Source organism: Panicum virgatum, chromosome 5K (genome assembly GCF_016808335.1).
Source record: "Panicum virgatum strain AP13 chromosome 5K, P.virgatum_v5, whole genome shotgun sequence".
Classification (NCBI taxonomy): domain Eukaryota; kingdom Viridiplantae; phylum Streptophyta; class Magnoliopsida; order Poales; family Poaceae; genus Panicum; species Panicum virgatum.
Window position 1 is genome coordinate 61,208,588 of NC_053140.1, and position 27,292 is coordinate 61,235,879.

At 47.4% G+C, this 27,292-nt stretch overlaps 2 protein-coding genes and 1 long non-coding RNA gene across 11 annotated transcripts; 2 read left to right on the forward strand and 1 right to left on the reverse strand.

Annotated features, from left to right (window-relative positions):
- Nucleotides 1–6,567: 6,567 nt before the first annotated feature.
- Nucleotides 6,568–9,842, forward strand: LOC120709272 (two-component response regulator ORR4-like). 3 transcript variants are annotated; one of them, XM_039994830.1, is made up of 5 exons: nucleotides 6,568–7,038; nucleotides 7,152–7,432; nucleotides 7,550–7,620; nucleotides 9,078–9,202; nucleotides 9,233–9,842. In XM_039994830.1, the coding sequence occupies exons 1-5, from the start codon at nucleotides 6,933–6,935 to the stop codon at nucleotides 9,430–9,432; spliced, it is 783 nt and encodes a 260-aa protein (XP_039850764.1). In that variant the 5' UTR covers nucleotides 6,568–6,932; the 3' UTR covers nucleotides 9,433–9,842. The 3 variants fall into 3 exon arrangements, with proteins under 3 accessions (XP_039850764.1, XP_039850763.1, XP_039850765.1); XM_039994831.1 differs by having other exon boundaries at nucleotides 6,592–7,038; nucleotides 7,152–7,258; nucleotides 7,355–7,432; nucleotides 9,078–9,829; XM_039994829.1 differs by having other exon boundaries at nucleotides 6,570–7,038; nucleotides 9,078–9,842.
- A 1,239-nt stretch (nucleotides 9,843–11,081) lies between these two features.
- Nucleotides 11,082–27,022, forward strand: LOC120709269 (beta-galactosidase-like). 4 transcript variants are annotated; one of them, XM_039994825.1, is made up of 19 exons: nucleotides 11,097–11,243; nucleotides 11,456–11,658; nucleotides 11,747–11,933; nucleotides 12,047–12,286; nucleotides 12,410–12,556; nucleotides 13,091–13,169; nucleotides 14,022–14,205; nucleotides 15,195–15,260; nucleotides 22,430–22,666; nucleotides 22,766–22,972; nucleotides 23,080–23,383; nucleotides 23,454–23,613; nucleotides 23,712–23,820; nucleotides 24,089–24,224; nucleotides 24,351–24,406; nucleotides 24,491–24,790; nucleotides 24,869–24,991; nucleotides 25,806–26,507; nucleotides 26,596–27,022. In XM_039994825.1, exons 3-19 carry the CDS (start codon nucleotides 11,801–11,803, stop codon nucleotides 26,764–26,766), a joined length of 3,354 nt encoding a protein of 1,117 aa, XP_039850759.1. In that variant the 5' UTR covers nucleotides 11,097–11,243; nucleotides 11,456–11,658; nucleotides 11,747–11,800; the 3' UTR covers nucleotides 26,767–27,022. The 4 variants fall into 4 exon arrangements, with proteins under 4 accessions (XP_039850758.1, XP_039850759.1, XP_039850757.1 ...); XM_039994824.1 differs by lacking the exon at nucleotides 11,456–11,658 and having other exon boundaries at nucleotides 11,082–11,243; XM_039994823.1 differs by having other exon boundaries at nucleotides 11,456–11,933.
- On the reverse strand, nucleotides 20,036–21,859 carry LOC120709273. Of its 4 annotated transcripts, XR_005689626.1 has the most exons (5): nucleotides 21,634–21,656; nucleotides 21,505–21,507; nucleotides 21,107–21,221; nucleotides 20,509–20,611; nucleotides 20,036–20,233 (listed from the first exon to the last, which is right to left on the reverse strand). It is a non-coding gene; the product is annotated as an uncharacterized LOC120709273 (long non-coding RNA). The 4 variants fall into 4 exon arrangements; XR_005689623.1 differs by lacking the exon at nucleotides 20,036–20,233 and having other exon boundaries at nucleotides 20,375–20,611; XR_005689625.1 differs by lacking the exon at nucleotides 20,036–20,233 and having other exon boundaries at nucleotides 20,375–20,611; nucleotides 21,390–21,507.
- Nucleotides 27,023–27,292: the final 270 nt, after the last annotated feature.

A 27,292-nucleotide genomic window follows, 5' to 3' on the forward strand; every position in this document is an offset into this window, starting at 1 on the left:
AATGTAGGACTAAAGAAAAAAAAAGAATGGAAAGACTAAAGAAAACTGCTAGGAGAGCATGCATGTGGACAAAGCGCGAGTTTGTTAACCCATGCTTATGGATCGTCATCCTCTGTAATGCACGTACGTTTGGTAGTATACACATCAGTTCGGGGGGGGACATGTGAAGAAAGGCAGCAAATCTGTGTGTCGAAACTCCAAACACGGAGGAGGCAAAAAGCAGCCACTATACCATACCATATTACCATACCATACATGCCGAGAATATTAAAAAAAAAACGGGCGCCAGCAGAGCAGTTGATGCCGAGAATCCACGCGCGGACACGAGGCGCAAAAACAAACCCGCTCGATCGGACCACCTCAGGAACCGATGATTCCTTTTGTTTATTTTCTTTTCGCTGTCTATCCCTCTGCCTTCCGCGGAGGTCAGCTGAGAGAGAGAGAGAGAGGCTGAGGCGGCGAGGTCACGAGCAAGGATGCGCCGTGGCGCCGCCGGGATGGCACGCCGCGGTGCTGCCGCTTTCCACCGGTTCCTGCCTGCCATCCCCGCGCCGCGCCCATGTGTGCCCCCGACGACGGACGATCCCGCGGTCTCCCGCGCGCCCTACACCTCTGACGACTGACCTCCTCCTCTGACGACTCCGTCAGAATCGGTATCGGTATCGGTATCCCCCGGGCAGCTTTCCCGTACCCTTTTGTTTTCCCTCCTCCCATCCACGCACGCCTGGAGGAGGGGCATCTGCGCGCGCCGCTCACCGGATGAGGGGGAAAAGAAAAGGATCGGAGCGGCCGCGCGTCGAACGCCACGCGGAAAGTGTGAGATCTTTTGCGTACGCGCCCGGCGAGGGTGATCCGCTCCACTCCACTCCACCACGCCGGCGACTCATCGCAGTACTCGGCGAATCTGGAATCATCCTGCTTCATCCACATGCGCAATAAATTAGAAAGCTCGTTTACCAATATACCATTATCCATTGAAAACATAGACGTCACTATAAAAAATCTACAAGTCTATATTGGAGTAGATCGATAACACGAGATTTTCATTGCTAGGTTCATTAGGAAAATATATATACTCCCAAAATATATCACACTGTGGTAACATATTTTTACCGTCAAAATGGTACCGTAGGACCCTCCAGCAGTAGTGTACAGTATTTTTATTTTTTTATAGGAAGGAGGAGGAATCTGCTGAGGTGTCACCTCGGTAGCACAGGCAGGCCCGGCAGCGGCAGGCATGCTTGTCCTTGATCCATCCGCGGCGGGCGAGGTACAGTGCATCCTTCTCGTTCCCATCCTCTTTACAGTCACCAACAAATCCTTATCAAATCTGCCGTACGAGATTCTGTTGGTGACCCTGATGATTTGGTCTACACTTGTGCTGTGTTTAGTTCCAAAATTTCACAATCCAAACTTCACTATTTACCTATTACATCGAATTTTTTATCTCGTACATGGAGCATTAAATATAAGTAAATAAAAAAATTAATTGCATAGTTTTGATGTACACGACGAGACGAATCTTTTAAGCTAACTCCTAGTTAGGTCATGGTAGAATAACAATTAACACAAACAAACGAAAAGTATTACAGTATGCTAAAATATCCGATGTAACTTTTTTTTACCACTATTTTACTTTACGGATCTAAACACAGCCTTAAGCGTACTAGCCTGATAATTCTGCTGCCGAATTTTGCATCCTTCCTGTGCCAGGCACCTCTCGCTGCTGCAGTGGACGCCGTGGAATTTTCAGAGTCACGGACGGAGGAGACCCTGCATGTCTGTCCTCTGCATTCTGCTGGTGATGATGGATCAGGGCCGGGGCTTTAACTTTCGGGTTGGATTTGTTTTTAATCCGATGGGATGTATCATCAAGATACTCCGATTTGTTAATAAATATACTGCAGATCACGTGCTTATGGAGTTCATATCCGTAGTACTAATCCGTGGTGGAGCAAGTTGACTCTGCTCACCATTTAACAAAAAGAAAACAAACAACTTAAATACTGTGGGAAAATCACGTCGTCCTGAGAGAGCTACAGCGATAGCTGTTTCGCTTTCCCCGGGAAAAAGAGAAGAAAAACAAAAGCCGACTGCTGATCCTGACGAGGTCCCGTTGCTTGCTTGGTCGCCGGGGAGGAAAGACGCATCGTTGTCAGGCGAGATAAGATCGACGGAGCGATGGACATCGTCGACTCGGCCGGATCGTATCGTCGCAACTCTTTTCTTCTCATCTCCCCCGTCTCGATCAGCCGAAACGAATCCGGTCTCGGTTCTTGGATGGTCACGTCGCCAGATCTTAATTTGCCAGTTTTTAAATGCTTCCCGCTACGATTCGGTGCGTGCTGTATGTATCCGTCCGTATCTTCCATCAGCGAAAGCTAAAGCATGTTTACTCCACCTCCACAGTCCGGATCAGAGCTGGTGGTGCAGGAGATACTCCTAAGCAGACAAGAAAGAAAAGCCAGTGCCACCGGTAAGATTATCCCTAGTTTCTAATTGCGCGCCCCTTTTGAAAACTAAGGGCCAGTTTCAACACGATCTCTCACATAACTAACGTCCACGGGCGGATATATGTATTATTAAAATTGAGTGGTAGTAGTACTACTGTCATTGTTGGAGGCAGTTTGACAACGTCAGCATCAAGGAACGGTTTTAGACTAGTCCAACCCTCAAAAGTCAAACCAACATGACTGCTAAAACATTTTCTTCCTCATAATTTTGTTTCATACTGTAGCTCGAGGCGCTTAGGCTTTAGGCCCTTTAGTTCAAAAAAAAATCCTACAGTATCCGTCACATTGAATCTTTAGACACATGCATGGAACATTAAATACAGTTAAAAAAACTAATTATACCATATAACTGTTTCATACGAGATGAATCTTTTAAGACTAATTAGTCCATAATTGGACATTAATTATCAAATAACAACAAAATGTACTACAATACCAAAACCTAAACTTTTTCGCGAACTAAACACAACCTTAACAGAAAACTCCATCCATCTATATGATAGCTAAAGAAACATCAAACACTCTGTTCGGTTGGTCGTGGTTGGTGGCTGGAGCTGATTTACTGTGAGAGAAAATACTGCTAGCTTGCTAGTGATAGGTGTTGATTTAGTGTAAAAAAACACTGTTGCTAGTTGCTAGCAGAACAAAGTGAAAGTCATCAGATGACGTTTACGGTTTACTCTATCTACTCTCTGACTGCACTGTGCATGCTTCAGATTTTACCTTTGTGTTTTTTTGCTCCCCCATAGACCCTCTGACACTGATGCGCGCAATTAAATAACGGGGGGAAATAAGTGCCAGTGGAGGCCGGAGAATCTTAGTCCAAAATGTGACGGGGATTAGTGGTGACCCCCGACTTTTTAAGGTTCTTGATAACACACACACACATTCCCCCGCCATCGTCTTCGAACAAAGCAAATCTTTTCATTTGCCGGGTGGAAAAAAGTCCCCTTTTAGGCTTTGACGAATAATTTTGTTTTGCGGACAGCCTCTGAAGAATATAGTAATGATAGGTAGAGTCAACGATGATATGTTAATTATTTCGTTCTCGATTGATAATCCTAGGTAGGGCTGGACAAAAAAATTCGTAACTCGCTAGCTCGCTCGACTCGCTCGTTAATGGCTCGGCTCGATCTCGACTCGTTTTATAATGAGCCAGCTCGTTTTATAACAAGCCAGCTCGATTTATATCGAGGCAGCTCGAGCTGGCTCGCGAGCTGCTCGCGAGCCATAACGAGCCAAATTAACATCTCTCGATAGCTCGTCTCAGTCCAATTCTGAAATTGTGGACTTATCATCATGTGTAAATTGTGTAATTATAGATCAATTGTTGGATGAATTTATGTTCTCTAGTATTAAAATTATAAGTACTTTGTGTTTATTGCTCACTTGCTTTTATAATCTCTATATACTGTGTTTTTATGATTTGGCTCGCGAGCCAAACGAGCTAGCTCGAACTTTTTAGCGAGCCGAGCCGAGCCAGTGTGCTAACAAGCCGAGCTGGCCCTATATCCAGCCTTAATCCGGATTAGGGCCGGCGGCTCAATGAAGCAGTCGAGGAAGACAAAACTCGTCTCCTCCAGCTCGTGCCATTAAGCATCTGCAAGAATATAGCTACATCACACTCTTCATATTCTCATTTAGCTAAAATTCACTCTTCATCTATAAACTCCAATAACTAGTCAATCACTCTTCATGTTCGTCATCCTCGAGCTCGTTGGGCCGGTGGGAAGCGCCCCCGTCCTAGAGCAGAATCGCGCTGGCAGGGGAGGAGCAGGGAGCACGGTCCTGCGCGGGAGGAGGAGGATGGCGAGTGCCGCCGCTCGGCAAAGATAGCTAGTGCGGGGAGTGGGATACTGAGCCGAGTGAGATAGAAAGATTGTTGGATCCGATTGTCACCTTATTTTTGGTATTTTTACCTATCCAACTCATTTTGCATAGGCCGTCGGAGTTGCTCGTAAGTATCAATCAACTCGAAGAGCTGAATTTATCAAAAAAAAAACACGAAGAGCTGAAAGCGATCTCGCCCATCTATTTCCGGGTACGCTGGAGAAAGCAGGTGAAGCAAGGTCAGGATCAGGACTCATGACGTCGACGTGCTTTGCTTGGCGTCGTCGGGTCAGAGTCGACGGTGGGCTGGAGCTGGGATTGGAATGGTGTGAGAGGAAAATACTGTTGGACTGGTCGGAGCTGGAGCTGGAACTGGCGGCTAGAATGGTGTGAGAGGAAAATACTGTTGGGCTGAAGTTGGAGCTGGCTGCCGAACGCAGTGATTCCCTTCCCCTCCGCTGCGCTGCGGGCCCCACCTGCAGGAGGAGAAGATACTACTCCTACGGCCCCACCGTACACTTGTATAGAGAGGGAGGGAGGGAGGGAGAGAGACGAGGGGCCAGCACATGACAGGAGAAAGTACGCTGCTCCAAGGTAGGAACAGAACGGAACGGAACGATTTTTGGAGAGAGAGAAAGAGTTGAGTTGGCGCGGGGTGACGTCAGCGGATCTCGCCCCGGGATCCTGGCGGGCCCCGCCCATGAGGTGACGGCGACCGGGCGAGAGGTGCCCGCCGCTCCCCTTTTGCTTGGAACACCACGCCTCGCTTTGCGTTTGCGTCCCCTGCGGTTAAAGAATTGACCGGGAGCAGAAACCAATTCGACGGTGGTGATCCACTCGTGTGGGCCTCGCGGCTTTGGTCGCATTATACTGTGATCCAAATTTATTGTATATAAAAAAAAGAAAAAACCGACTTCCGACATAGCGAAATGGAGGCCCGTCGCCGGGAGGCTTGGGCCAGAGCGGAGCGGAGGCCCATTGTGAAGGCCCACGCCAAGGACGCCTGGAGGGGGGTACGGGAGGGCGGAGGTACGGGGGGCTCCGCCCTCGTGGTACGGTTCATATTTTAGGGTTTACTTCTCAATTTATTATTTCTCTTATAAGCCGCCGTTAGGCATTGTAAAACACTCACCCGATATAGCGAAGATTTGCTGACTGACGTCTTGGTTTTTCCTTTCGCATTGAAATGGTTTTCCATGTTAAATCCTAATGTCTCCTATAATTTGATTTTATTGTTCTTTGCCGTTTCTTCGCCGTCATTTATAACAACAGGCAATTTAAATGTTCCCTTTGCTGCAACCTCGATACTACGAAATTCAATGCATTGCTATTTTGGCGCTGTATGTATCAGGCTTGCTCTTTTCCTTGGGTGACCACCCATCGGCCATTCGCACGGCACGAATCTCAACGATCAGCAAGCTACCGGACAGTGGCGGAGGTAGCACGGGGGACAAGGGGGGCTGAATCAATGGAGTTGTTAATTTATATGAAGATTTAATGATGATTTAATGTTTTTGCTACAGTATTTTAAGTGTGATTAGTTGTTTTAGGGGGCTGGAGCCCCCAGCCCCCCTGTGCATCCGCCGCTGGACGGCAACATCCATGACTCCATGAGCATAAATTGCAACAAGAGAATCGAAAGGGCCGGGGTGGGTAAAGACTGGAGCTAGAAAGCAACGGCGAGCAAGCAAGCAACTGTGGGAGGAGAGGAGAGGAGAGGAGAGCTGGCAGGAGGTAGCGAGGGGAGACCAGGGTTTAATTAACCAACCAGTCCGGTCAAACCGGCGGGGTCCGGTACCGGTATACTGGGCCGGTTTGGCCGGAAACCGGTAGAAACCGGTTAAATTCAAATTTGAATTCAAAAAACTCAGTTCAACCGGTTCGTATCGGTATACCGGCCGGTTTGACCGGTTTGAATTCAAATCCAAATTTAAAATCGCATGTATAATCGGTTTGGAACGGTATACCGGCCGGTTTGACCGGTTTACCAAGTGGGTCTTAATGGGTCGTCTCATTTTTTCCTTTTTTTTGGTTTAACTTTAAATGCCCGAAAAGTATGTTAAACGAACGAATTTTTCAGAAAATTTGACACCATTAGATTCGTCGCACCTTGAAGTATTTTTAGGAATTTTTTTTGACAATTTTGCATTTTTTAAATTCAAATTCAAATTTTGAATTTATGCCGGTTTAGTCAAACCGGACAGCTTACCACCGGTTTTGTAAACCCTGGCGGAGACACAGCCCATCCATCCCTTCCCTCTCTCTCTCTCCTCCCTCTTGCTTGCCATCCGCGCCAAAGCCAAGAACCAACTCATCGGAGGCAGAGACCACAGGCAGGGAAAAGGCAACGAGGGGGGGAGGAGAAATCATGGAGCCGATTTGCTGTGGAGATTCGGCCGCGTGATCCGGTCGGATCTTGCTTTCCTGGGGGGCGACGGTGCCATGGTGGCCGCCTCCTATATCCTTCTCCGCGCTGCTTCTGCTTCCCCCGAGATGCCGCATTAGCCACCACTAAGCAGCGAGCGCCCCGTTCCCAGCGGCCGCAAGGAAGAGACCCACCCGGGAAGCAGGAACAGCCGTTCCGCGGCCATGACGGTGGTCGATGCCGAGTCGCGGTTCCACGTCCTCGCGGTGGATGACAGCCTCATCGACAGGAAGCTCATCGAGATGCTTCTCAAGAACTCGTCCTACCAAGGTGAGCGATCTCCTCAACCAAGGACCGAATGCGAGGGAGGAAATGTTTCTGTTCCTTCTTCTCGCCGACTTTTTTTTTTCTCTCATCTCCTTTTCAATTGCGTCCTTGTTCAGTGACCACCGTCGATTCCGGGAGCAAGGCCTTGGAGCTGCTGGGATTGAGGGACGAGGCTGCCGAGTCATCATCGCCTTCCTCCTCCTCCTCCTCCCCTGACCACCAGGTAATCAATCTCCTGTTTGGTGGATTGGTCTCTCTCTGTTCTGGTCCTGTCTGTGACCAAGCAATCACGTGTCTGCCTGCCTCACTCTTGCTGCAGGAGATTGATGTGAACCTGATCATCACTGACTACTGCATGCCGGGCATGACAGGGTATGATCTGCTGAGGAGGGTGAAGGTGAGATTCGCTCACGGCCTTAAATTCTTTTCCCGGCCGTGTTCGGGCCTTCACAAATTAATCATGGTCCACACCCGAGTAAAATTCTCTTCTTTACTTGCCGACTTTGGAATCCAGGGGTCCTCCTCATTGAAGGACATTCCTGTGGTGATCATGTCCTCTGAGAACGTGCCTGCCCGGATCAACAGGTGACCTTCTCTCCCTTATCCCCGTCCTGTTTTCATCTACTAGTACTAGTTCATAGAATCAGTATGTACAAGTACCAGATGAAAATGATTGTCTTTATTTTTGTTTTGCTGTTCTGGCCTCCTGCCTGGTTCTGAACTGATTAGCAGTGTAGTAGTACATGGTACTCCATATCATGGTGAACCAAAGGGTGGGGGTAATCTAGGAGGCACAAGGAATATAATGCCATCATGCCAGATTACCAGTTTTGCCTAAAAGAGTAGTAGAATGCCTGAGGCTGAGGGTTATTTAATCTAGTGCTAGCAAAAAGGCTTCTTCAGGCGTTGGGATTGATTTCTTAACTAGTTGGAGCACTTAAAAGATTTGCAACTTTCACCTCTGAATTTTGTGCCTTGTGTTAGTTAAAGCTAAGCTGGCTAGTCTGTTAGTAGGTCTAAAGCTTCCAAACAAATAAATATTCCTGCAAAAGCCTGCTTTTCTTTTGCTAATACTAGTACTACAGCTCATCCCTCTGTTGGCTGTAACATTACTGCCTACCTAAAAATGCGAATTTCCGCAAAATTCCAATGAGAACGATTTAAACAAAGCTGATAGGTGGTAGATAGCAAGCCAAATGTAGAAGATTTGATCTTTTTCAGATAAGAACAAAAGAGGGGTATAGTAGTGTGATTTGATGGGACAAAGGAAGGGAAAAGTCCAGGAATTCCCCAGAACAGCTCCCACGACGTTGCTGTGCAATGGAAGGGTGGGATTGGAGGGGCAACGAGGGCGTGTTTAGTTGGTGAAATTTTTTGGATTTTGGAATTGTAGCACTTTCGTTGTTATTTGACAATTAATGTCTAATTATAGATTAATTAGGTTTAAAAAATTCGTCACATCATTTACAGCTAAACTGTGCAATTAGTTATTTTTTAAACTATATTTAATGCTCTATGCATGCGTCCAAAAATTGGATATGACAGGCAAAATTTTTGGGAACTAAACATGACCTGAATGCGCTGTGTTTTCATGCATAGATCGCATATCTTGGTGACAGCGATGTAAAGCATAGGAAAGGTTCCTCTCAGTGCCTTGCTGTGGGGGGCCAAGATCTCTCGAAATCTTTCAGACAAACACATCCTGGACGGACTTATTGCAAAAAGTTATTATATATATTTCATTATTTTTCGAGTTCTAGTATTCATATTTTTGTGGTCACTGTCCGGTGGTCAAAATTTCTGGGCAAATAGAAGCACGATCATGCTCCTAGTCAAAAGGGCTCTGAAATTCAAGAGACCGGATCTTTTCCTTGTGGTGGCAAAGATCTCTAACATGTCTGTTCTGTCCTTGGAGTGATGTGATCACTCGTCTCTGAGAGGAGAAACCAAATGGGGGCTGGGGCATGAAGAGGATTTTTGTTTCCGCCCTTCCACGCAATCTGTTTGCGCTAACGATTGGACTGCGTGGCCAAAAATTTCAGGTGCTTGGAAGATGGCGCAGAGGAGTTCTTCCTGAAACCCGTCAAGCTCGCCGACATGAAGAAGCTCAAGTCTCATCTCCTGAAGAAGAAACAGCCCAAGAAGTGTCAGCCGCAGATCCAGCCAGAGCCCGAGCAGCGGCTGGAGGCACCGCCACAGCCACAGCCACGGCCGGCGCACAAGCCGGAGGAAGCCGTGGCAGAAGTGATCGCTGATGGAACGACGACGACAGCCATCAGCGACTGCAACGCCAGCAACAAGAGGAAGGCGGCGGCCATGGAGCAGCAGGAGGGGCTGACGTCGCCGGAGAGCACCAAGCCAAGGCTGTCCAATAACAGCCTGGCAGTGGAGACCTGAAATAGCAACCGAATTGATCAGCCAGAACCCCCTACTAAGAAATTCTTCTTTTGCTGTTTTTTTTTGTGGAGGCTAATCATGGGATGGATGGGTCACTAGCTCCTTGGGAGGGGGTTTTAGCTCGAAGTGAAAAACAATTACGGCATATACTTATATAGTAGCTTCTTCGGCCTACAAATTTTGTTGTGATCAGGAACACCCTTGTGTGTTCGTTAGAAAGATGAAGGGAAAAAAAAGGGAAGTTGTAGATAAAGGCAGCTCCTTTGGGTTGCTCTTGTTTAGGCTAATTTTAGCTTGGTGACGGCTTATTATGCCACTGACTGGCTCAAAGGCTGTGTGATGTGTTTTGCAGAGGTCGATGGATCAATCGGTTAATGTGGCTCATTTCTGATAAAAACTGTTGTGGGACACCTATTGTTCTGATTGAGTACATCTTTGCTGCTGCCACTGCTTACGGCTGAGCTGATGAAGGAAGAAAAGCACTGGCCTAGGGGACCAGGGTGTGTACGAGATGACCCATCCAGCTTGACGGTGGAGACAAACAATCAACGAGTAGTGGTCCACACGGATCTGACATCTGTCCACTCAAAAACAAGGTTTCTGTGACGGACAGATCTCCGTTCAGACGCGCCAGGACGGATCTCTCTGTCCCGCTCGGTTGAATGAACTAGTAGACATGAAGACCGTTACATAGGACTGGAAGGTAACAGTAAGAAATGCTGTTGATTTACAGTAGATGATTGATTGGATTTTGATAACTAACATGAATAATGTTTCGTACGTGTGCCATACTGGCATGGCATTGGAGTATTGTCAGCATGGAAGCAACTACCGGTGGCTGGGCGGGAATAGGGCAGGATCCAGCAGGATCATCCCGGATGGAATAAGCTACTAATATCGGGAGATCTCTCTGATCGCACTGCACTGCACCGGCCGAGAGCTAATTCAATTCCAGTGGAAGCCCATGTGCGCACGCATGGTGAGGATGCGGTTGCATTTGGGGTTCAAGTTGCACTGCAAAATATAAATATTGCTGGGCATGTGGTCCGCTCCCACCCTCGCTTTGCTGCTATGGCTCGCCATGACCATGACATGACAGCTTTGAGCCTTGCTTTGCCTCCTAATTGGCCTCGCGTTGCCGCGGGAGGAGATTTTGCAGGCAGGCAGGCTGCCAACTGCTTCCGAGATTTGGCGTCTCGTTTTCGCGCTTTTTTTTTTCTGCTGCGACTACTAGCTCCTCTCAGCTCCTTTGGGCTGGCGACCGGACAACGGGGGATTCTGGGCAACGGAAATAATTTGTGCGCGTAATGCTTCTGGGCCAGTAGTATTCGGACCTTTCAAACTGTCTGGGGCTCTTTTTTTGCCGTTTTTATTTTTACAATGCACTTTTCTTTTAGTATAAGAGCTAGTATAATAACATGTTGTAAGCATGCTGAATGCTGAGATGGAGGAAGAAGAAAGAGGAGAAGCGGCATGTAAGATTACATGCTGGCTTGGACACCGGAATCAAAAAATTTTGTAACAAAGATAAGTTGACCATTGTGTTAATGTGCTAGATTTTTATTTTTGTCAACCGCACTCTTGGGCTGTACCTTGTGCACACAACAGAAGGCCCATGCTCCTTGGGCCGCGATGGTCCAGGCCCATCTCCGTCCGACCATGTAGCTGTAGCTCTCACAGAGGAACAGACACTTGTCTCACTCATCATCAGTTGTAGTCCTGATCCACATCGTCGGAGCCGGAGACGGAGAGGATTCACTCGCCGATCGCTTCCTTGCTGCTGCGCCGCCGTCTTCTCTTCTGTCGCTCCGGTACGTATCCCTTGGTCGCGGTTTCCCTCTCGCTTCCTCTCCTCGACCCCAGCCCGCACCCCGCCCCCCCCTGTGCGGCTGTGCCCGCCCCTGTCCGCCTGCTCGCTGCTCTCGGCCGCCGTCTTCCGCCCGCGCCCACACCCCGTTTCCTCAGCCGCGGACCCCGGTTACTTACTGTAGCACTCGCCGCTTGTCTTCTTCCATCGCAGCAGGTATCGAACCTCCCAGCGCTGGCTTCTACTTTTCGGTTTGCTGTTGGATTAAGGATCCATCTGTTTGTACAATCATCCTCTTCGCCTCGATCGGGGGGACAAGGACGGGAGATTGGTTTTCAAGTTGGAATCCTATTCCTTGGGGAGAGAGGGCTGCGTCAACGACGAGATTGAAGGGCACACCCGCACGGGGCTGCGGCTCTGTGGGGGCTCTAAATTGCAGCCTTCTCAAGTGCCATACCTATACAGTTCTGCAATTCTTATGAGTTGGTCGTTTCATGTTTTTTTCAGGACATGTGTCTGTAGCAGTTCATTTGAGGGAGTTGGTACCCTTGTGCGTCCATTATGGCATTAGCTTCTGCCAATGCCATCTTTCCTCCCTCAAACCTTTCATATAAAGCTTGGGAGGACCCATCATTCTTCAAGTGGAGAAAGCGGGAAGCGCATGTGCCATTGCGCTCACAGGATACGCTGGAAGGTAGAATCCAAGTCAATCAATCCTTCTGTAGCGGAGTTAATCTTGCAACGGTAATTGCTCTCATTATTCCCAACCGTTTGATTGCTTTGCTTTCTTTTCTTTCCTATTGATAGGAGCCCTCAAGTATTGGCATGAGCGAAGGAATGTGAACTATCTCAATGCTGACACTGCTGTCTGGAATGATGATGCGGTTCGCAGTGCTCTAGAAAGTGCTGCTCTTTGGTCCAAGGGCTTACCCTATACTAAATCTCTAAGTGGACACTGGAAATTTCTTCTGGCCCCTTCAGCAGAAAGTGTTCCAGAGAAATTCTATGATACTCATTTTGATGATTCGAATTGGGAAGCTTTGCCAGGCATGGTGCTACAACTTGGCTTGCCTTTTCAGCATGCTTTTTAGTAGAGAAAGTGCTTGTTGATTATCATGTTCTTGTACACATTTGAAATTTACTCTGAAGTGAAAGCTAACTTGCTTGCAGTACCCTCAAATTGGCAAATGCATGGGTTTGACCGCCCAATCTACACCAATATCACGTATCCTTTCCCAATAAATCCACCATTTGTGCCCACTGATAATCCCACTGGCTGTTACAGGACAGTTTTTCACATCCCAAAAGAGTGGAAAGGTATGTTTTTTTCACATAATATTTTGTAATATTCTTATTCTGTACTGCACACGTGATAGGTTGGTGATAGTCCCTATTTTTGTATCCTCACTTTTCCAAATTCTATATTGCATTTCAACTAACATAAATAGGCTTAACACTATGAATTTTTAGATAAGGTCAATATATCCTCAAGGAAGTTAGTTTCATTTTTTGCCAGTTATGGTTCCAATGACCTTGCTAAGATAAATATTTGTTTACTTTGAGGGGATATCTGGTCCATTAACTTGAAAAGAATTCTGACAGTGGCAGGCTTGTTGTCAAGTTCCGTGTCTAGGATTTACATGTTTCTGCGGTTCTTGAGGAGTTTATGGCTTGGCATGGTTATTGCTTAGCTTGCTATCTCCTTGGACGTGCTGTTTTGTGTTGGTTACACTGACACATATTTCTCTTTTTATTTTGTTTGCTATGTTATTTTTATTTTCCTTTCTTCGAGATGCATAACACTATTGTCTCTCATATTTACAATTCTGAGTTGATTATGAATTCTGATAGGTCGGAGGATCTTGCTGCACTTTGAAGCTGTTGATTCCGCGTTTTTTGCTTGGGTAAATGGGGTGCCAATTGGGTACAGGTATGGAAAAAATGAAATTCATCGAATTGTTTTCCTTGTACTCCATCTTAATCTGTAATCTACAGTATAAATGATTTATGAAGCTAAAAAACATAGGCAAAATGAACTCCTTGTTCACTTATTTACTGCTAATGGATCCTGTGAAGCCTGTTATTTTTATTACTGTTTGAATCTGACTCATATTTTGCATTTTGCCCTTAATCATTTCTAAATAGTAAATACAAGATAATCTGGCAGCGCAAACTGTTTATTTTGTGGGATCCAACAAATTTATGTTTCATGTTATACATATAGGTCTTGTCAGCAATCTAGTTCAAAATAACATCTTTCATATTCTATTTGTACAAGTGGAGACACTTCCCAACCTTATAATTATGTTTTTCTGTTTTGTTCTCTTAATGCTAGATGAATTAAATTCTGTTTTCTTTGCGAACATAGCATTAACAATGGTACCACAAGTTGGACATCAAATTCTTGACATGTATGTTGCACTGCCATTTTTCTATTTTGTTAATCTATTTCCCTTCTAAAAGAAATTATTCATGTTCCATCGAAATTTTGGGTTAAGCAGTGCCAAAATTTGTTATGATGAGTGTATTTTGCCTATGATTTAGGTGTATTAGGCTGCTGGCTACCAGCTGTTTGCATTTTTGACTATGGAGTGCTAGTCTAGATGATAGAAATATTTGGCTACGGATGCTTTTGAGAGCAGAAGATCATTGAAGTTTTTTTAGTTGTGCAGAATGTGTTATTATAATTCTCTTAACTGAGCTGACCTATTTTTGTTATTATAGATATTATATATCTGTAATGATTATTTTGTTTAAGTGTTGGCTTGATGTGTCATTGCAGCCAGGACAGCAGACTTCCTGCTGAGTTTGAAGTTACAGATTGCTGCCATCCTTGTGATTCAGACAAGGAAAATGTTCTTGCTGTTCAAGTTATGAGGTGGAGTGATGGCTCTTATCTTGAAGATCAGGACCACTGGTGGTTATCTGGTATTCACAGGGACGTTCTACTACTATCAAAGCCACAGGTTACTCCTTGAATCTTACTTAAATGATATTAAATTAATTTGTTGCTGTTATTTTTACAACTTTTTAAAAAATATATGGGATATTAAGCTTCAATTTGTTTCAATATGACCCTGTTTAAAGCAGGGTTAATAATCCCGACCGGTCCGGTCAAACCGCCGCCCTCCGGTAGCGGTTTACCGGACCGGTTTGACCGGAAACCGGTGGAAACCGGTTGAATTCAAATCCAAATTCAAAATCGCATGTGTAATCGGTTTGGACCGGTATACCGGCTGGTTTGACCGGTTTGAATTCAAATCCAAATTCAAAATCGCATGTGTAACCGGTTTGGAACGGTATACCGGCCGGTTTGACCGGTTTACCGGCCGGTTTGACCGGTTTACCAAGTGGGCCTTAATGGGCCGTCTCATTTTTTTCCTTTTCTTTTTTGGTTTATCTTTAAATGCCCGAAAAGTATGTTAAACGAACGAATTTTTGAGAAAATTTGACACCATTAGATTCGTTGCACCTTGAAGTATTTTTATGAATTTTTTGGGATTTTTTCATTTTTTTTGAAACCGGCCCAAACCGGAACTGGGCCAGACCGGTTTGACCGGTAACCGGTCAAACCGGACCGGTTCCCACCGGTTTTGTAAACCCTGGTTTAAACTTGAATAGGTGCCCATGTCATGAGTTTGTCAAAGTATGGCACATTAACTCATCCATTACTCCTGTAAGCCATTTCTTGCTAGCAACGCACACAATATCACCTATGTCTGTAAAACTAAGGTAGACATCATCTGAGTTTGTTGCTCATTATTCCACTGGCATCATACTGGTAGTAGGTCACACTAAGCTTGAACTTTTCTCGGAGCCAATAACTGCGAGTTAGCTATCAAACTCTTGATGTACTTTGCATTGACATTTTCTATTTGTTTTATCTATTTCGCTTAAAGATATTATTCATGTTCTACCGAAATTTGTTTAATAAGTGCTAAAATTTTCTGTGCAGATTTTTATTACAGATTACTTCTTCAAAGCAACCATGGATGAGAATTTCAGTTTAGCTGATATTGAGGTAATTCTGGTCCCCATCTTGGCAGGGTTATCAGGTTATGCAAATTGCGCAGGAATTCATTGATTTGATTCTTGATGCACCATTCTTGATGTAACCTCAAAGATTTATTGCAGTTTTAAATTATATATGTTGTGGGGATTTTTAGGGGTACCCACAGCCGGGTGGCGGAGCGCACCCGCCTATTCCCTGTGAGGGAGTACTCGGGGAAGTACTAGGCGATGGGGCTGGATCTTCGCTGAGACAAGGACTCAAGAACACTCGATTTAGAGTGGTTCGGGCCGCCGGAGCGTAATACCCTACGTCCACTGGGAGATGTATTGTCTTGGTTGTGTGAATGAACCTATCCTCTGCTGGCCTTGGCTCTTGCCCAGCCTGAGGTTTTCTAGCGGCGCTCCCTCCTTTTATAGATCAAGGGGGAGCGGATACATAGGACGTCGATGCCCCGACAGGTGGGCCCAACGTGAATGCGGCTACAGTGGTAGCGAATCTTTCCTTCGATATGCGTACTGCTGCTCTCCTGTCACAGGGGTCTTCTCTTGTTCCGTCAGCTAGGTGCCCGTTGGAGTAGCGTAGCTTGCGGCGTGGCCTGCTGAGGCTATTATGTAGCGTCATAATGGGTGAAGCCGAGCCGTCGTATCCGACTGTTACGGCAGACTGGCAGACGCGGCATGGGCGGCGCCATCGGCTCCACTGCCTTGGTAATACGCGATCAATAGTGCCCCCTGGTCAGTCAAACGCCTCGGCTTCCACTATATCAAAGTGGATGTCCACCTACTGCAATGAATGCGAAGGTAGGTGGACCTCAATATGGAGACCAAGGACTTCATACACGTGTCGGCCCCGGACCGCCCTGAGGCGGGGCGTCCAAACTTTCCCTTCGAGAGGGGTCCGGTTGCTATCCAGGACCCTATGAGGGGTCCGGGACCCCGCGGGGGTCTGGATTCCTTGGGAGGTCCGGAGCCCTGGCTGCTTGCGCTTGAGCGCCTGTTTTTCCTGGGACACGTGGCGTTCCCAGACCTTCCCCGGCCGCGGAACAGGTCCGGACCTTTGTCGGGAGGACAGGACTTCGGACTGCAGGGGTCCGGCTGTTTGGTTGTAGTCAAGGATGACTACTAAGGCTCTTGCCTAGTCACAGCAAGAGGGGGTACCCCAGTCCTGGGGTACCGACAGTGGCCCCCGGGCCCACCTCGGGAGAGGTATGAACCCGCGGGTGGGGCCACCACCGTGATGTGTTCCGACGCAACTTGATTGCGTTGGTGTGCTCTTGGAGAGAGTGGGCATCCCGGACCCCTGTGGCCGGTATGATTGTTGCCTGGTTTAGGTACTAGAGTGCTCTCCACGGGGCGACGAAGGTGTAGGCTTAGGGTACAGAACCAAGCTAAGCGGCTACACGGACTTCGGATCGCTCAGGGGGTAGCACTACTTCCCGGACCCGGCTTTTGTCGACCGTCTCCGCCGGAGCGGGCCACCGGAGTGGACTTGGAGCGACCGGGGCGAGCGGTCTCCGCCGGAGCGGGCCACCGGAGTGGACTTGGAACGACCGTGGCGAGCGGTCTCCGCCGGAGCGGGCCACCGGAGTGGACTTGGAGCGACCGTGGCGAGCGGTCTCCGCCGGAGCGGGCCACCGGAGTGGACTTGGAGCGACCGTGGCGAGCGGTCTCCGCCGGAGCGGGCCACCGGAGTGGACTTGGAGCGACCGTGGCGAGCGGTCTCCGCCGGAGCGGGCCACCGGAGTGGACTTGGAGCGACCGTGGCGAGCGGTCTCCGCCGGAGCGGGCCACCGGAGTGGACTTGGAACGACCGTGGCGAGCGGTCTCCGCCGGAGCGGGCCACCGGAGTGGACTTGGAGCGACCGTGGCGAGCGGTCTCCGCCGGAGCGGGCCACCGGAGTGGACTTGGAACGACCGTGGCGAGCGGTCTCCGCCGGAGCGGGCCACCGGAGTGGACTTGGAGCGACCGTGGCGAGCGGTCTCCGCCGGAGCGGGCCACCGGAGTGGACTTGGAACGACCGTGGCGAGCGGTCTCCGCCGGAGCGGGCCACCGGAGTGGACTTGGAGCGACCGTGGCTGACAATCCGATGAAGCATGTTACCGGACCTCATAGTAAGGTGCAAAGAAACCAAGCCTTATACTAGAAGAGAGCCCGGGACCTCTAAAGTCAGCAGTCCTGGATACTAGAGTACTTGTAACAGGGTAGTGAAGTACGTAAACTTAGGGTACATTACCAGGCTAAGCCACGCGGAGCTTCTCTACCCCAGGATACAAATACCACTTCTCCAGAGCAGGTCCTTAGGCGTCCGGACCGCCTTCCAGCTAGAAGGGGTGTCTTTACCTGACCACAAGCCAGCAACTTAACTTGGTTTGTTAGCAATAAGGGAAACTCCGGTCAAGAGAAAAGAATAGTTAAACCAAGGCGAATAAATGTAATCAGGGTGGAGCCTAGGCAAAACTGAGGAGGAAAATCTCCTTTATTATTGTGGTTGTCACGGTATACATCGGAGGTCGGGATTACGAGGACGGACCTCCACCGCTCCGGACCGCTTTTGCCTGTTTGTGTGATAGGGCCAGAGGTCGGGTTTACAAGGTCGGACCTTGACCGCTCTGGACACACACGTAGACACCACGCTATTACAAAGGAGAAAATCTCTCATTCCTTTCTTAGGAGTAACCTACGGCTGCATGCTATACAGCGTGTTCTTCTTCGGAGGTGAAGGCGCCCTGAACGTGCCTGAACCGCATCATCCAGCATCACCTCGGGAGCTCGGGGGACCCCTCCTTGCCTAAGAGCTGTCACATGCTTACATGGCATGAGACAAATTCTTTGGCTTTGAATGGAAGAGGCCCCCTCCCCCTGCCGTCGCCGTTGCCGATGGAAACCAGAGCCCTTGCGCAGCAGATGGACCGGTGCGACGCGTGGAGAAGTGCGGTCGTTCGCCGGCTTGTCCTTGGTGCTAGCGCCAGGGGCCCCCGCACGAGGAGGCGGGGTCCTGTCTGCAGCAGCACCGAGCAACGCTGAGGTGGATCTCCGGCGCTGGAGACGGCGGGACGACACGGTCAACTTCCTCCGGGATGGCCGTCGGCTCCAGGCTCCATGTTGAGAGAAAGCCTTGAGCCGACACCATGCCACCGCTGAGGAGGCGTGGCCGTTGCTTGAGAGAAAACCTTGAGTCGACGTAGGAGCAGCGGCGCGCAGCGGCGCCTCCGCTGTGCGCTGCTACGCCGGCTCTGAGGTGTCGCGGTGGCGACACACAGCAGGCGCCGCTGCCGTGCGCCGCCGCACCGAGGGCGTCGGAGTGCCGGTGCCATAGCATGCGGAGTGAGTGTGCCTTCCTTCATCTTCAAGTTCGCCGTTGCAGAGGGAGAACACAGCCTAGAGGCCTGAAGATCCAGCCAACGCCTGTCCTCCCCACGGTCGGCGCCAAAATGTTGTGGGGATTTTTAGGGGTACCCACAGCCGGGTGGCGGAGCGCACCCGCCTATTCCCTGTGAGGGAGTACTCGGGGAAGTACTAGGCGATGGGGCTGGATCTTCGCTGAGACAAGGACTCAAGAACACTCGATTTAGAGTGGTTCGGGCCGCCGGAGCGTAATACCCTACGTCCACTGGGAGATGTATTGTCTTGGTTGTGTGAATGAACCTATCCTCTGCTGGCCTTGGCTCTTGCCCAGCCTGAGGTTTTCTAGCGGCGCTCCCTCCTTTTATAGATCAAGGGGGAGCGGATACATAGGACGTCGATGCCCCGACAGGTGGGCCCAACGTGAATGCGGCTACAGTGGTAGCGAATCTTTCCTTCGATATGCGTACTGCTGCTCTCCTGTCACAGGGGTCTTCTCTTGTTCCGTCAGCTAGGTGCCCGTTGGAGTAGCGTAGCTTGCGGCGTGGCCTGCTGAGGCTATTATGTAGCGTCATAATGGGTGAAGCCGAGCCGTCGTATCCGACTGTTACGGCAGACTGGCAGACGCGGCATGGGCGGCGCCATCGGCTCCACTGCCTTGGTAATACGCGATCAATAGTGCCCCCTGGTCAGTCAAACGCCTCGGCTTCCACTATATCAAAGTGGATGTCCACCTACTGCAATGAATGCGAAGGTAGGTGGACCTCAATATGGAGACCAAGGACTTCATACACGTGTCGGCCCCGGACCGCCCTGAGGCGGGGCGTCCAAACTTTCCCTTCGAGAGGGGTCCGGTTGCTATCCAGGACCCTATGAGGGGTCCGGGACCCCGCGGGGGTCTGGATTCCTTGGGAGGTCCGGAGCCCTGGCTGCTTGCGCTTGAGCGCCTGTTTTTCCTGGGACACGTGGCGTTCCCAGACCTTCCCCGGCCGCGGAACAGGTCCGGACCTTTGTCGGGAGGACAGGACTTCGGACTGCAGGGGTCCGGCTGTTTGGTTGTAGTCAAGGATGACTACTAAGGCTCTTGCCTAGTCACAGCAAGAGGGGGTACCCCAGTCCTGGGGTACCGACAATATATATGATCATTCACTGCAACATTGTCAAATCAATTATTAAATCATCAAAGGACTTGTAAATTGACAAGTATTTAGAATCTTATGTTTCCTTCTGGTCAAACATTACTAGCAGGTACCCCCGTGCTTCGCACGGGGCAGGAAGTCCGAAATATGGCATATAGAATTTCTGAAACAATTGAACCTAAGAACCAAAAGGTTGCTAGAAATATGGAGATCTGAGTCTCTGAGGTACCTCTCATAGAAATTGCAATGAACAGTTCATGAGGAACTTTGCGCAGGCCTCTGATCAGGACAGGCACATAGAAATGTAGACCATTAGAGCAGCTGTTTATTTCCCTATTCACGCAATGAAATAAGCTAGCTGATATGAAATGTTTTAAGATTTAAGAAACTGGATATGTGTCGAAAGCTAATTTACAAATATAACTAAAATTACCAATCCTAAATTGAAATACTCTAAAAAATTTGCAGCCGAGATCTAGTTTTGTTCAGTTAAATCCTGACCTGAAAATGGGAGCCAAGAAGGGCAGTAAAATAGAGAAGTACTTAGATTGTGAGGTATAGCGAAAAGTATGCCAAAATGCATGTATTATAGAAAGGTGTAGGTAATCAATTCAGTCATGCATTTCAGCTAAACCAAGCATATAAGCCAAAATAATCATTTGGAGACAAATGGCAGGATAGACAATATAGACTGTTTAATGTAGACCATTGACCGAGGTTTAGAAGGCCATACCTAGATACATATTAGTTCAGAAGTATTTTCTCAATTACTATACCTATGCAATCAATCAAAGTCTGGAGGGCAGGAGCGAAGACCCATCCAGTGGAGTTCGCAAGCAGGTGGGACATTCCAGCGAAACTAAGCCACAACCTGTGAAACTGGGCAACAACCTGCAAAGCATTGTTAGAGTTACTCAATAAAGTACTGTATCAAGTTTGTTTCAATAAAGTGCGAAAGCATCAGCTGTCCTAGGATAGGAATGTTATCTGGTGTATGAAACATATAACTTATTCCCAAACCATGGCCAATATTCATGTGGTCCAAACTAACACCCTGTGCTCGAATTTAATCATCAAAATTCACTATATGAATTGCAACATCTGTGAATATATGAGCCTAAAAAAATGGAAGCACACTTCAGATGGATGTACGAAGAAAGGAATAGGTATTCTACAAAGTATACAATACGAACTGTATATTACATGAGGATAGCTATATGCAACTATAAATGGTAAAATGTTTGAATTTAAACTGAGCTTGCAAATTGCAACTGATGTGGTCCATGCTATTACATATCTTCAGGATGTACCTCTCCATTCAGTCAAATATGCATCTTAATTTCCAAATAGGCAAATAGCTGTACTCCAACTTACCATTCAGTCAAATATGCATCTTATTTTCGCAATAGCTGTAGTCCAACTTAAAACCTTGTGCTCGAATGTCATGAACATAATTCAGTATAAGAACTACAGCATCTCTGAATATAACCTAAAAAAATGAAAGAACACTTTAGATACATGTACTAAAATACTGGAATTTTAACTGATTTAGGAAATTGCAACTATTGTGGCCCATGCTATTACATATCTTATGGATGTACCTCTCCATTGAGTCAAATACGCATCTTAATTTTGAAATAGTTGTACTCCAGCTTACCATTCAGTCAAATATGCATGCTAATTTCGAAGTAGCTGTACTCCAACTTAAAACCATACGGTCTAATTTCATGAACATAATTAAGCATAAGGACTGCAGCATCTCTGAATACAACAACCTAGAAAATGGAAGAACACTTTAGATACATGGTCTAATTAAAAAGGTTTGTAAGCAAAAAGTAGTACTGCAGCACAGTAGCAGCGGCCATGGAATAGAGGAGGAGAAGAAGAGGGTGAGGGCTCACCAGATCCGGTCGCTGAGCTGAGCTGAGCCAGGGCAACGGAGAGGAAGAGGTGACGCGCCGTGGGCAGACCGGGGTGCCGAGCGGAGCCGCAGCAGGGGCAAAAGAAGAGGCGACCACGCAGGTCCGTGCTGGGGCGGTGGCGCCGTCGGGTGGCCTCGTGCCACCGTCCTAGCGCGGCTGCATGGCCGGGGCAGCCGGCGACCGGCGTCACCCGTGTTGGGGAGGCCACGGCGCGCGTGACTGGCGCAGGGGGGTGGAGCCGCCGACGGAGGCAGGGGAAAGAAAGGGAGGCGGCGGGATCGGGCGGAGTCGTGCACGGAGGAGAGGAAGAAGCTGGGAAGATATTTTGCGGCGCGGATCAGGAGAAGAAAGCAGGAGAAGCCAATGGAGGAGCGCAGGAAGCCGCTGCCGATGGAGTTGGAGCGAGAAGCTGTTTCTGATCGGATCCATTCGAAACGATCTGAGCCATCGGATGGTAAATCGGATGGGCGACATGGAAGAGCGACGTGGCCGGCTGAGGGGCAAGAAGTGGTATACAAAAATAAGGAATATGGTAGATATGCTTATGAAGTTTGGTGCTTGCTTAGCTTTCTTTAGATTCGTATGCCCCACCCTTTCAACATCAAACAACAAGCAACACATTTTCTAGGGCAAATCATTTTTCATTTCCTATTGTTGTTTTCTCATGTGCCAAAATCCAGTTGTTGTAGTTGCTGCTTTTGCATTTGTTAAGGAAATATTTAGTCTGATAGTACTATGCAATTTAGTTCACTTCTAAAGTTGTTTTGTATGTCAGGTTGAGGTGGAAATTGATTCGCACAAGCAAGACCGGGAGCATGTCTCAACTTTGTCTATTGAAGCAGCACTCTATGATAATTGTGGACTATCCGACAGTTTAGATGCTGATCTTTCATCTGCTAATGTGGTCAATTTGAAACCAAAGCCAAAAGCAACTCGAAGGCATTGTCTTGGTTTTCATGGTTACGTTCTTGGTGGAAAAATAGAAAATCCAAAACTCTGGTCTAGTGAACATGTAAGAAATTTAATCCAAGGAAATTCTACTGCCAAAGTACACTCTTACAATTCAACTGCATAAAGCCATGTCTTTTAACTATTGTTCCTCTTCTACCAGCCCAACTTATACACACTTGTTGTTCTCCTTAAAGATGCCAAGGGGAAGCTTATTGAGTGTGAATCATGCCAAGTGGGCATTCGTAATGTGGTCCTGGCACACAAGCAAATGCTTGTCAATGGATGTCCTGTTGTACTAAGAGGTGTCAACAGACATGAGCACCATCCACGCCTTGGGAAGACAAATATAGAAGCATGCATGATCAAGGTTGATATCCTCAGTCATATTGGAGAGCATTTTATCACATCATCTCTCTGGTTTAATTTAATCATCTGCCAAGCTTCAGGTCTTTACAATCTATCTATCTTTGACAGGATCTGATTTTGATGAGGCAAAACAATATTAATGCTGTTAGGAATAGCCATTACCCCCAGCATTCGAGGTGGTATGAGTTATGCGACATCTTTGGTCTTTACGTAATAGATGAAGCCAACATCGAGACACATGGCTTTGATGAAAATAGCAATTTCAAACATCCTACACTAGAACCTATATGGGCAAATGCAATGCTTGATCGTGTTGTTGGCATGGTGGAGAGAGATAAGAATCATGCATGCATTATTGTTTGGTCCCTGGGAAATGAATCTTCTTATGGACCTAATCATGCTTCCATGTCGGGTATAACATTCTTCCTTGCGACAAGTCATTTTTTCCCCTGTCTTCTCATCTGACGATATCATTCTTCTAGGGTGGATTCGTGAAAGGGACCCGACAAGACTCCTCCATTATGAAGGAGGTGGTTCAAGAACATCATCCACAGATATTGTATGCCCCATGTATATGCGTGTCTGGGATATTATTAAGATAGCAAAAGACCCATCTGAAACGAGGCCCCTAATTCTCTGCGAGTATGCTAACTTTGGCCTCACATATTGACTTGTTTCCCTTTGTCTTTTTTTTTTCATATTAGCTGCATGATTAAAGAAAGTTTTTCCTCTCTTTCAAGATACTCGCATGCTATGGGAAACAGTAATGGAAATATTGATGCATATTGGATGGCCATAGACAACACTTTTGGGCTCCAAGGAGGTTTTATATGGGACTGGGTCGACCAGGTTGTGGCTATTTTCCTGCTTGACCTTTGTGTGATTCTAGTGTCTAAGCCTCTCAAGCAGTCAAGCGTCCTTATGTTTCTCACTGGATGGGTTAGCTTATGGCCTATTTCTTTGATTAGTGGATAAAAATTGAGAATTTATCATTATAAACTAACTCTCTTTAACTTTCATCATTGTATAAAAAATTGTCATAAAATGGATCGTTGATGAATTTTCTTTCTCTTCTTATGCCATTGTTTGTTTCTCAGTGCTACCCTTTTCTTTTCAGGGTTTACTTAAGGAGGATTCAGACGGATCCAAATTTTGGGCATATGGTGGCGACTTTGGAGATACTCCAAATGACTCGAACTTTTGCCTCAATGGCATTGTCTGGCCTGATCGGACTATTCACCCAGCTGTTCATGGTAACTGGAAATACTAGGGAAAAATGTTTTGCTTTCTTAATTCTTATCTATCAATTTGCTAAACTAATATATTTGTCTCCAAAGCCACCAGATGCCAAACTTAGTTGACCAAATTTCTGGTTGCAGAAGTTAAATACCTTTACCAGCCTATTAAAATATCAGCAGCAGATAACATGCTTAAGGTAACCTCTGTTTGATATTTTGTAGCCATCAAATCATGTTCTTTTCTGCTTTGTGCATCTAATAGTTCCATCATTATCACACAGATTGAAAATGGACACTTTTTCGAGACAACAGATGCTTTGGACTTCAGTTGGGTTCTTCAAGGAGATGGTTGCATCTTGGGCTCTGGTTCATTGAATGTTCCGACTTTAGCACCGCAGACTAGTCACCTTATCAACATGGAATCGTCACCTTGGTTTTCTCTTTGGACTACTTATGCAGCCAAAGAAGTATTTTTGTCTGTAAATGTGAAACAGAGATACCAAACACAATGGGCTAAAGACGGTCATCTCTTGGCTTCAGCACAACTTTGTTTACCTCAGAAAAATGGCTTTGTTCCCCATGTATGTTTTCTCAGCCTGATTTACTACTCGACTACTATTTTTTTTCTGCATTATCTTACAGCTTAATACCATCTACAGGCAATAGCATTCTCCAGTAGCCCTCTGGCCTGTGAACGCACTGGTGATAGTGTAATCATCAGCAAGAATAATGCATGGGAAATCAAAGTGAACAGTCGACTGGGAACAATAGACAGTTGGAAGGTACGTAGAATGTTCATCGAGACTACAAAATGTGTTGTCCACTTGTATAGTAGGCAATTAACAATAATTCTCCCTCCACTAGTGTATGAAGTTTATGACAAGGTAATTAGTTTAAAACTAAACATTATATACTTAAAAATTGAGGGAGTATATGCCAAAATCTCATCTAGGCAAGGGCTGAAAGCCTTGAAACGAGGTCTTATTGGGTTCTTCTAAACAAAGAGCAGGTGTAAACTGTAAGTCAAGTGGACAGCTAAATCTGTGTCATAGCATGCACTGTAGATATGTAAATAAATTTTTGGTTCATCTCCGTAGTGTCTGATGCGCAAGTGTGTTCACCACTGTGTTGGTTTAGAAAATTTTAAGGGCTTGAATGACAACTAGCTTTACATAAAACAAATCACAACTTATGGTTAAGTTCAAGATTTTATAGGGATACAGAAAACTAGCTAGTCTGAGATTTTGTGAATTGTGATTTAACTCTTGGCAAGATGATTTATGCTTTCATGATTTGTGTTTGTCATATAAACGGCTGCCATGTCCTGCTGCATTCTTTCCTTTTTTTTAATAAAAACATAAATCTGCAATGGGATATCCTCCACACCAGTTTTTTTTCTCTATGCACAGTTCTGAACTTTTTCTAATATCATTGAACTATTTTCACTGCATTCCTTGCCACATCCAACCAACCTTGGATTTTGATCTTCGCTTTCCTGTCTGTCTCCACTTTTATGCCGTTTAAGAAAACTTGGAAGATTCTCGAAAAGGAAAAGGGGTCAAAGTCTGAAACTCATGCTGCTACTGTTAATAACAGGTCAACGGTGTTGAGCTTATGAGCAAGGGGATATTCCCATGCTTTTGGCGCGCACCAACTGACAACGACAAAGGAGGTTTCTACACCAAGCCCTATGTTTCGCGATGGAGAGAAGCCTCCCTGGATAACGTCTCGTTCTACAGCAGCCATTTCTCTGTGAAGGAATTGCTGGACAACACTGTGGAGCTCTCCACCGTCTACTATGGTCTTCCTGGGAACCTACCCAAGCCCGACGATGCTGCTCTTTCACAAGCTCCCGAGTCCACTCTTTTCCAGGTGAACATGCTCTGCCGGATATACGAGTCAGGCGATGTGGTTCTTGAGTACGAGGTAAACCCCAAAGCCGATCTCCCTCCCCTTCCCCGGGTGGGCGTCGTGTTCAACACCGAGAAATCCCTAAGCCATGTGACGTGGTATGGGAGGGGGCCGTTCGAGTGCTACCCCGACCGCAAAGCCGCTGCGCATGTCGGCGTGTACGAGAGCAGCGTGGATGACCTGCACGTGCCGTACATCGCCCCCGTCGAGTGCGGCGGCCGGGCGGACGTCCGGTGGATGGCGCTCCGGAACGCCGATGGCTTGGGCCTCTACGCGTCGGTTCACGGCGAGTCGCCGCCGATGCAGATGAGCGCGAGCTACTACGGCACCGCAGAGCTCGACCAAGCCACCCATGTCCACAAGCTGGTGAAGGGGGATGACATCGAGGTTTGTTTGCTCTTGAGCTCCTGGCACTGATCGTGCTGCGAACCGATCGGAGAGTGATGGTGAAACTGAAATGGCTTGTGTTGTGCAGGTGCATCTTGACCACAAGCACATGGGGCTGGGCGGGGACGACAGCTGGTCGCCGTGCGTGCACGAGCAGTACCTGCTGCCGCCGACCCGCTACGCCTTCTCCATGAGGCTCTGCCCTCTGCTGCCGTCGTCGTCGTGCCATGACATCTACAAGTCTCAGCTCCCCAAGTGAAGTGACCGTGTGATGTGTGGTGGAGCCCGGGGAGGTTCGTGAGAGCGGTTGAATGGAACCAAGTGAAGTAACGAGGAAATAATGCAGAGACGCTTTCGCTCCTGCGGTGGCCACTGGCCAGGATGTTGGGGCTGTTGGCCGTTTGGAAATAAGCAAGGGAGCTAGCTTTCTGACTTGTACATCTTGGATCTGTTACTGGACAATTGATGTGGTACATTATAGTACAACTGCATTGAATCTTTGATTCTGACCGAGTGACCGCTGACGGGATGCCCGAACTTCGGGAGCACCTGCTGTTCGTAACTCTGAAACGAAGACGGCATTCTCAGAACGAGGCACTCACCCACATCCACATATTAGCAAAGTGAGCCGCAAATTTTATTTTAACAAAGTGGTAACATGACAACTACCACAACACGACAAAATGCTTCCATCTGCATAGAGGTTTGCCTTGTGCCTCTCTGCAAGTAGGCAAGGGCAGTTGATACCAAACATCACTAGATTTTTTAGGAGCGTTCTGCTCGAA

Bases quoted from the DNA above. Each gene is read 5' to 3' on its own strand.
- LOC120709272 (XM_039994829.1), top strand. From the start codon at position 6,933: ATGACGGTGGTCGATGCCGAGTCGCGGTTCCACGTCCTCGCGGTGGAT. The intron at 7,039-7,151 runs GTGAGCGATCTC...GTCCTTGTTCAG, and splicing joins CAAGAACTCGTCCTACCAAG to TGACCACCGTCGATTCCGGG. The intron at 7,433-7,549 runs GTGAGATTCGCT...TTTGGAATCCAG, and splicing joins ATCTGCTGAGGAGGGTGAAG to GGGTCCTCCTCATTGAAGGA.
- LOC120709269 (XM_039994824.1), top strand. From the start codon at position 11,801: ATGGCATTAGCTTCTGCCAATGCCATCTTTCCTCCCTCAAACCTTTCA. The intron at 11,934-12,046 runs GTAGAATCCAAG...TCCTATTGATAG, and splicing joins CTCACAGGATACGCTGGAAG to GAGCCCTCAAGTATTGGCAT. The intron at 13,170-14,021 runs GTATGGAAAAAA...GTGTCATTGCAG, and splicing joins GGGGTGCCAATTGGGTACAG to CCAGGACAGCAGACTTCCTG.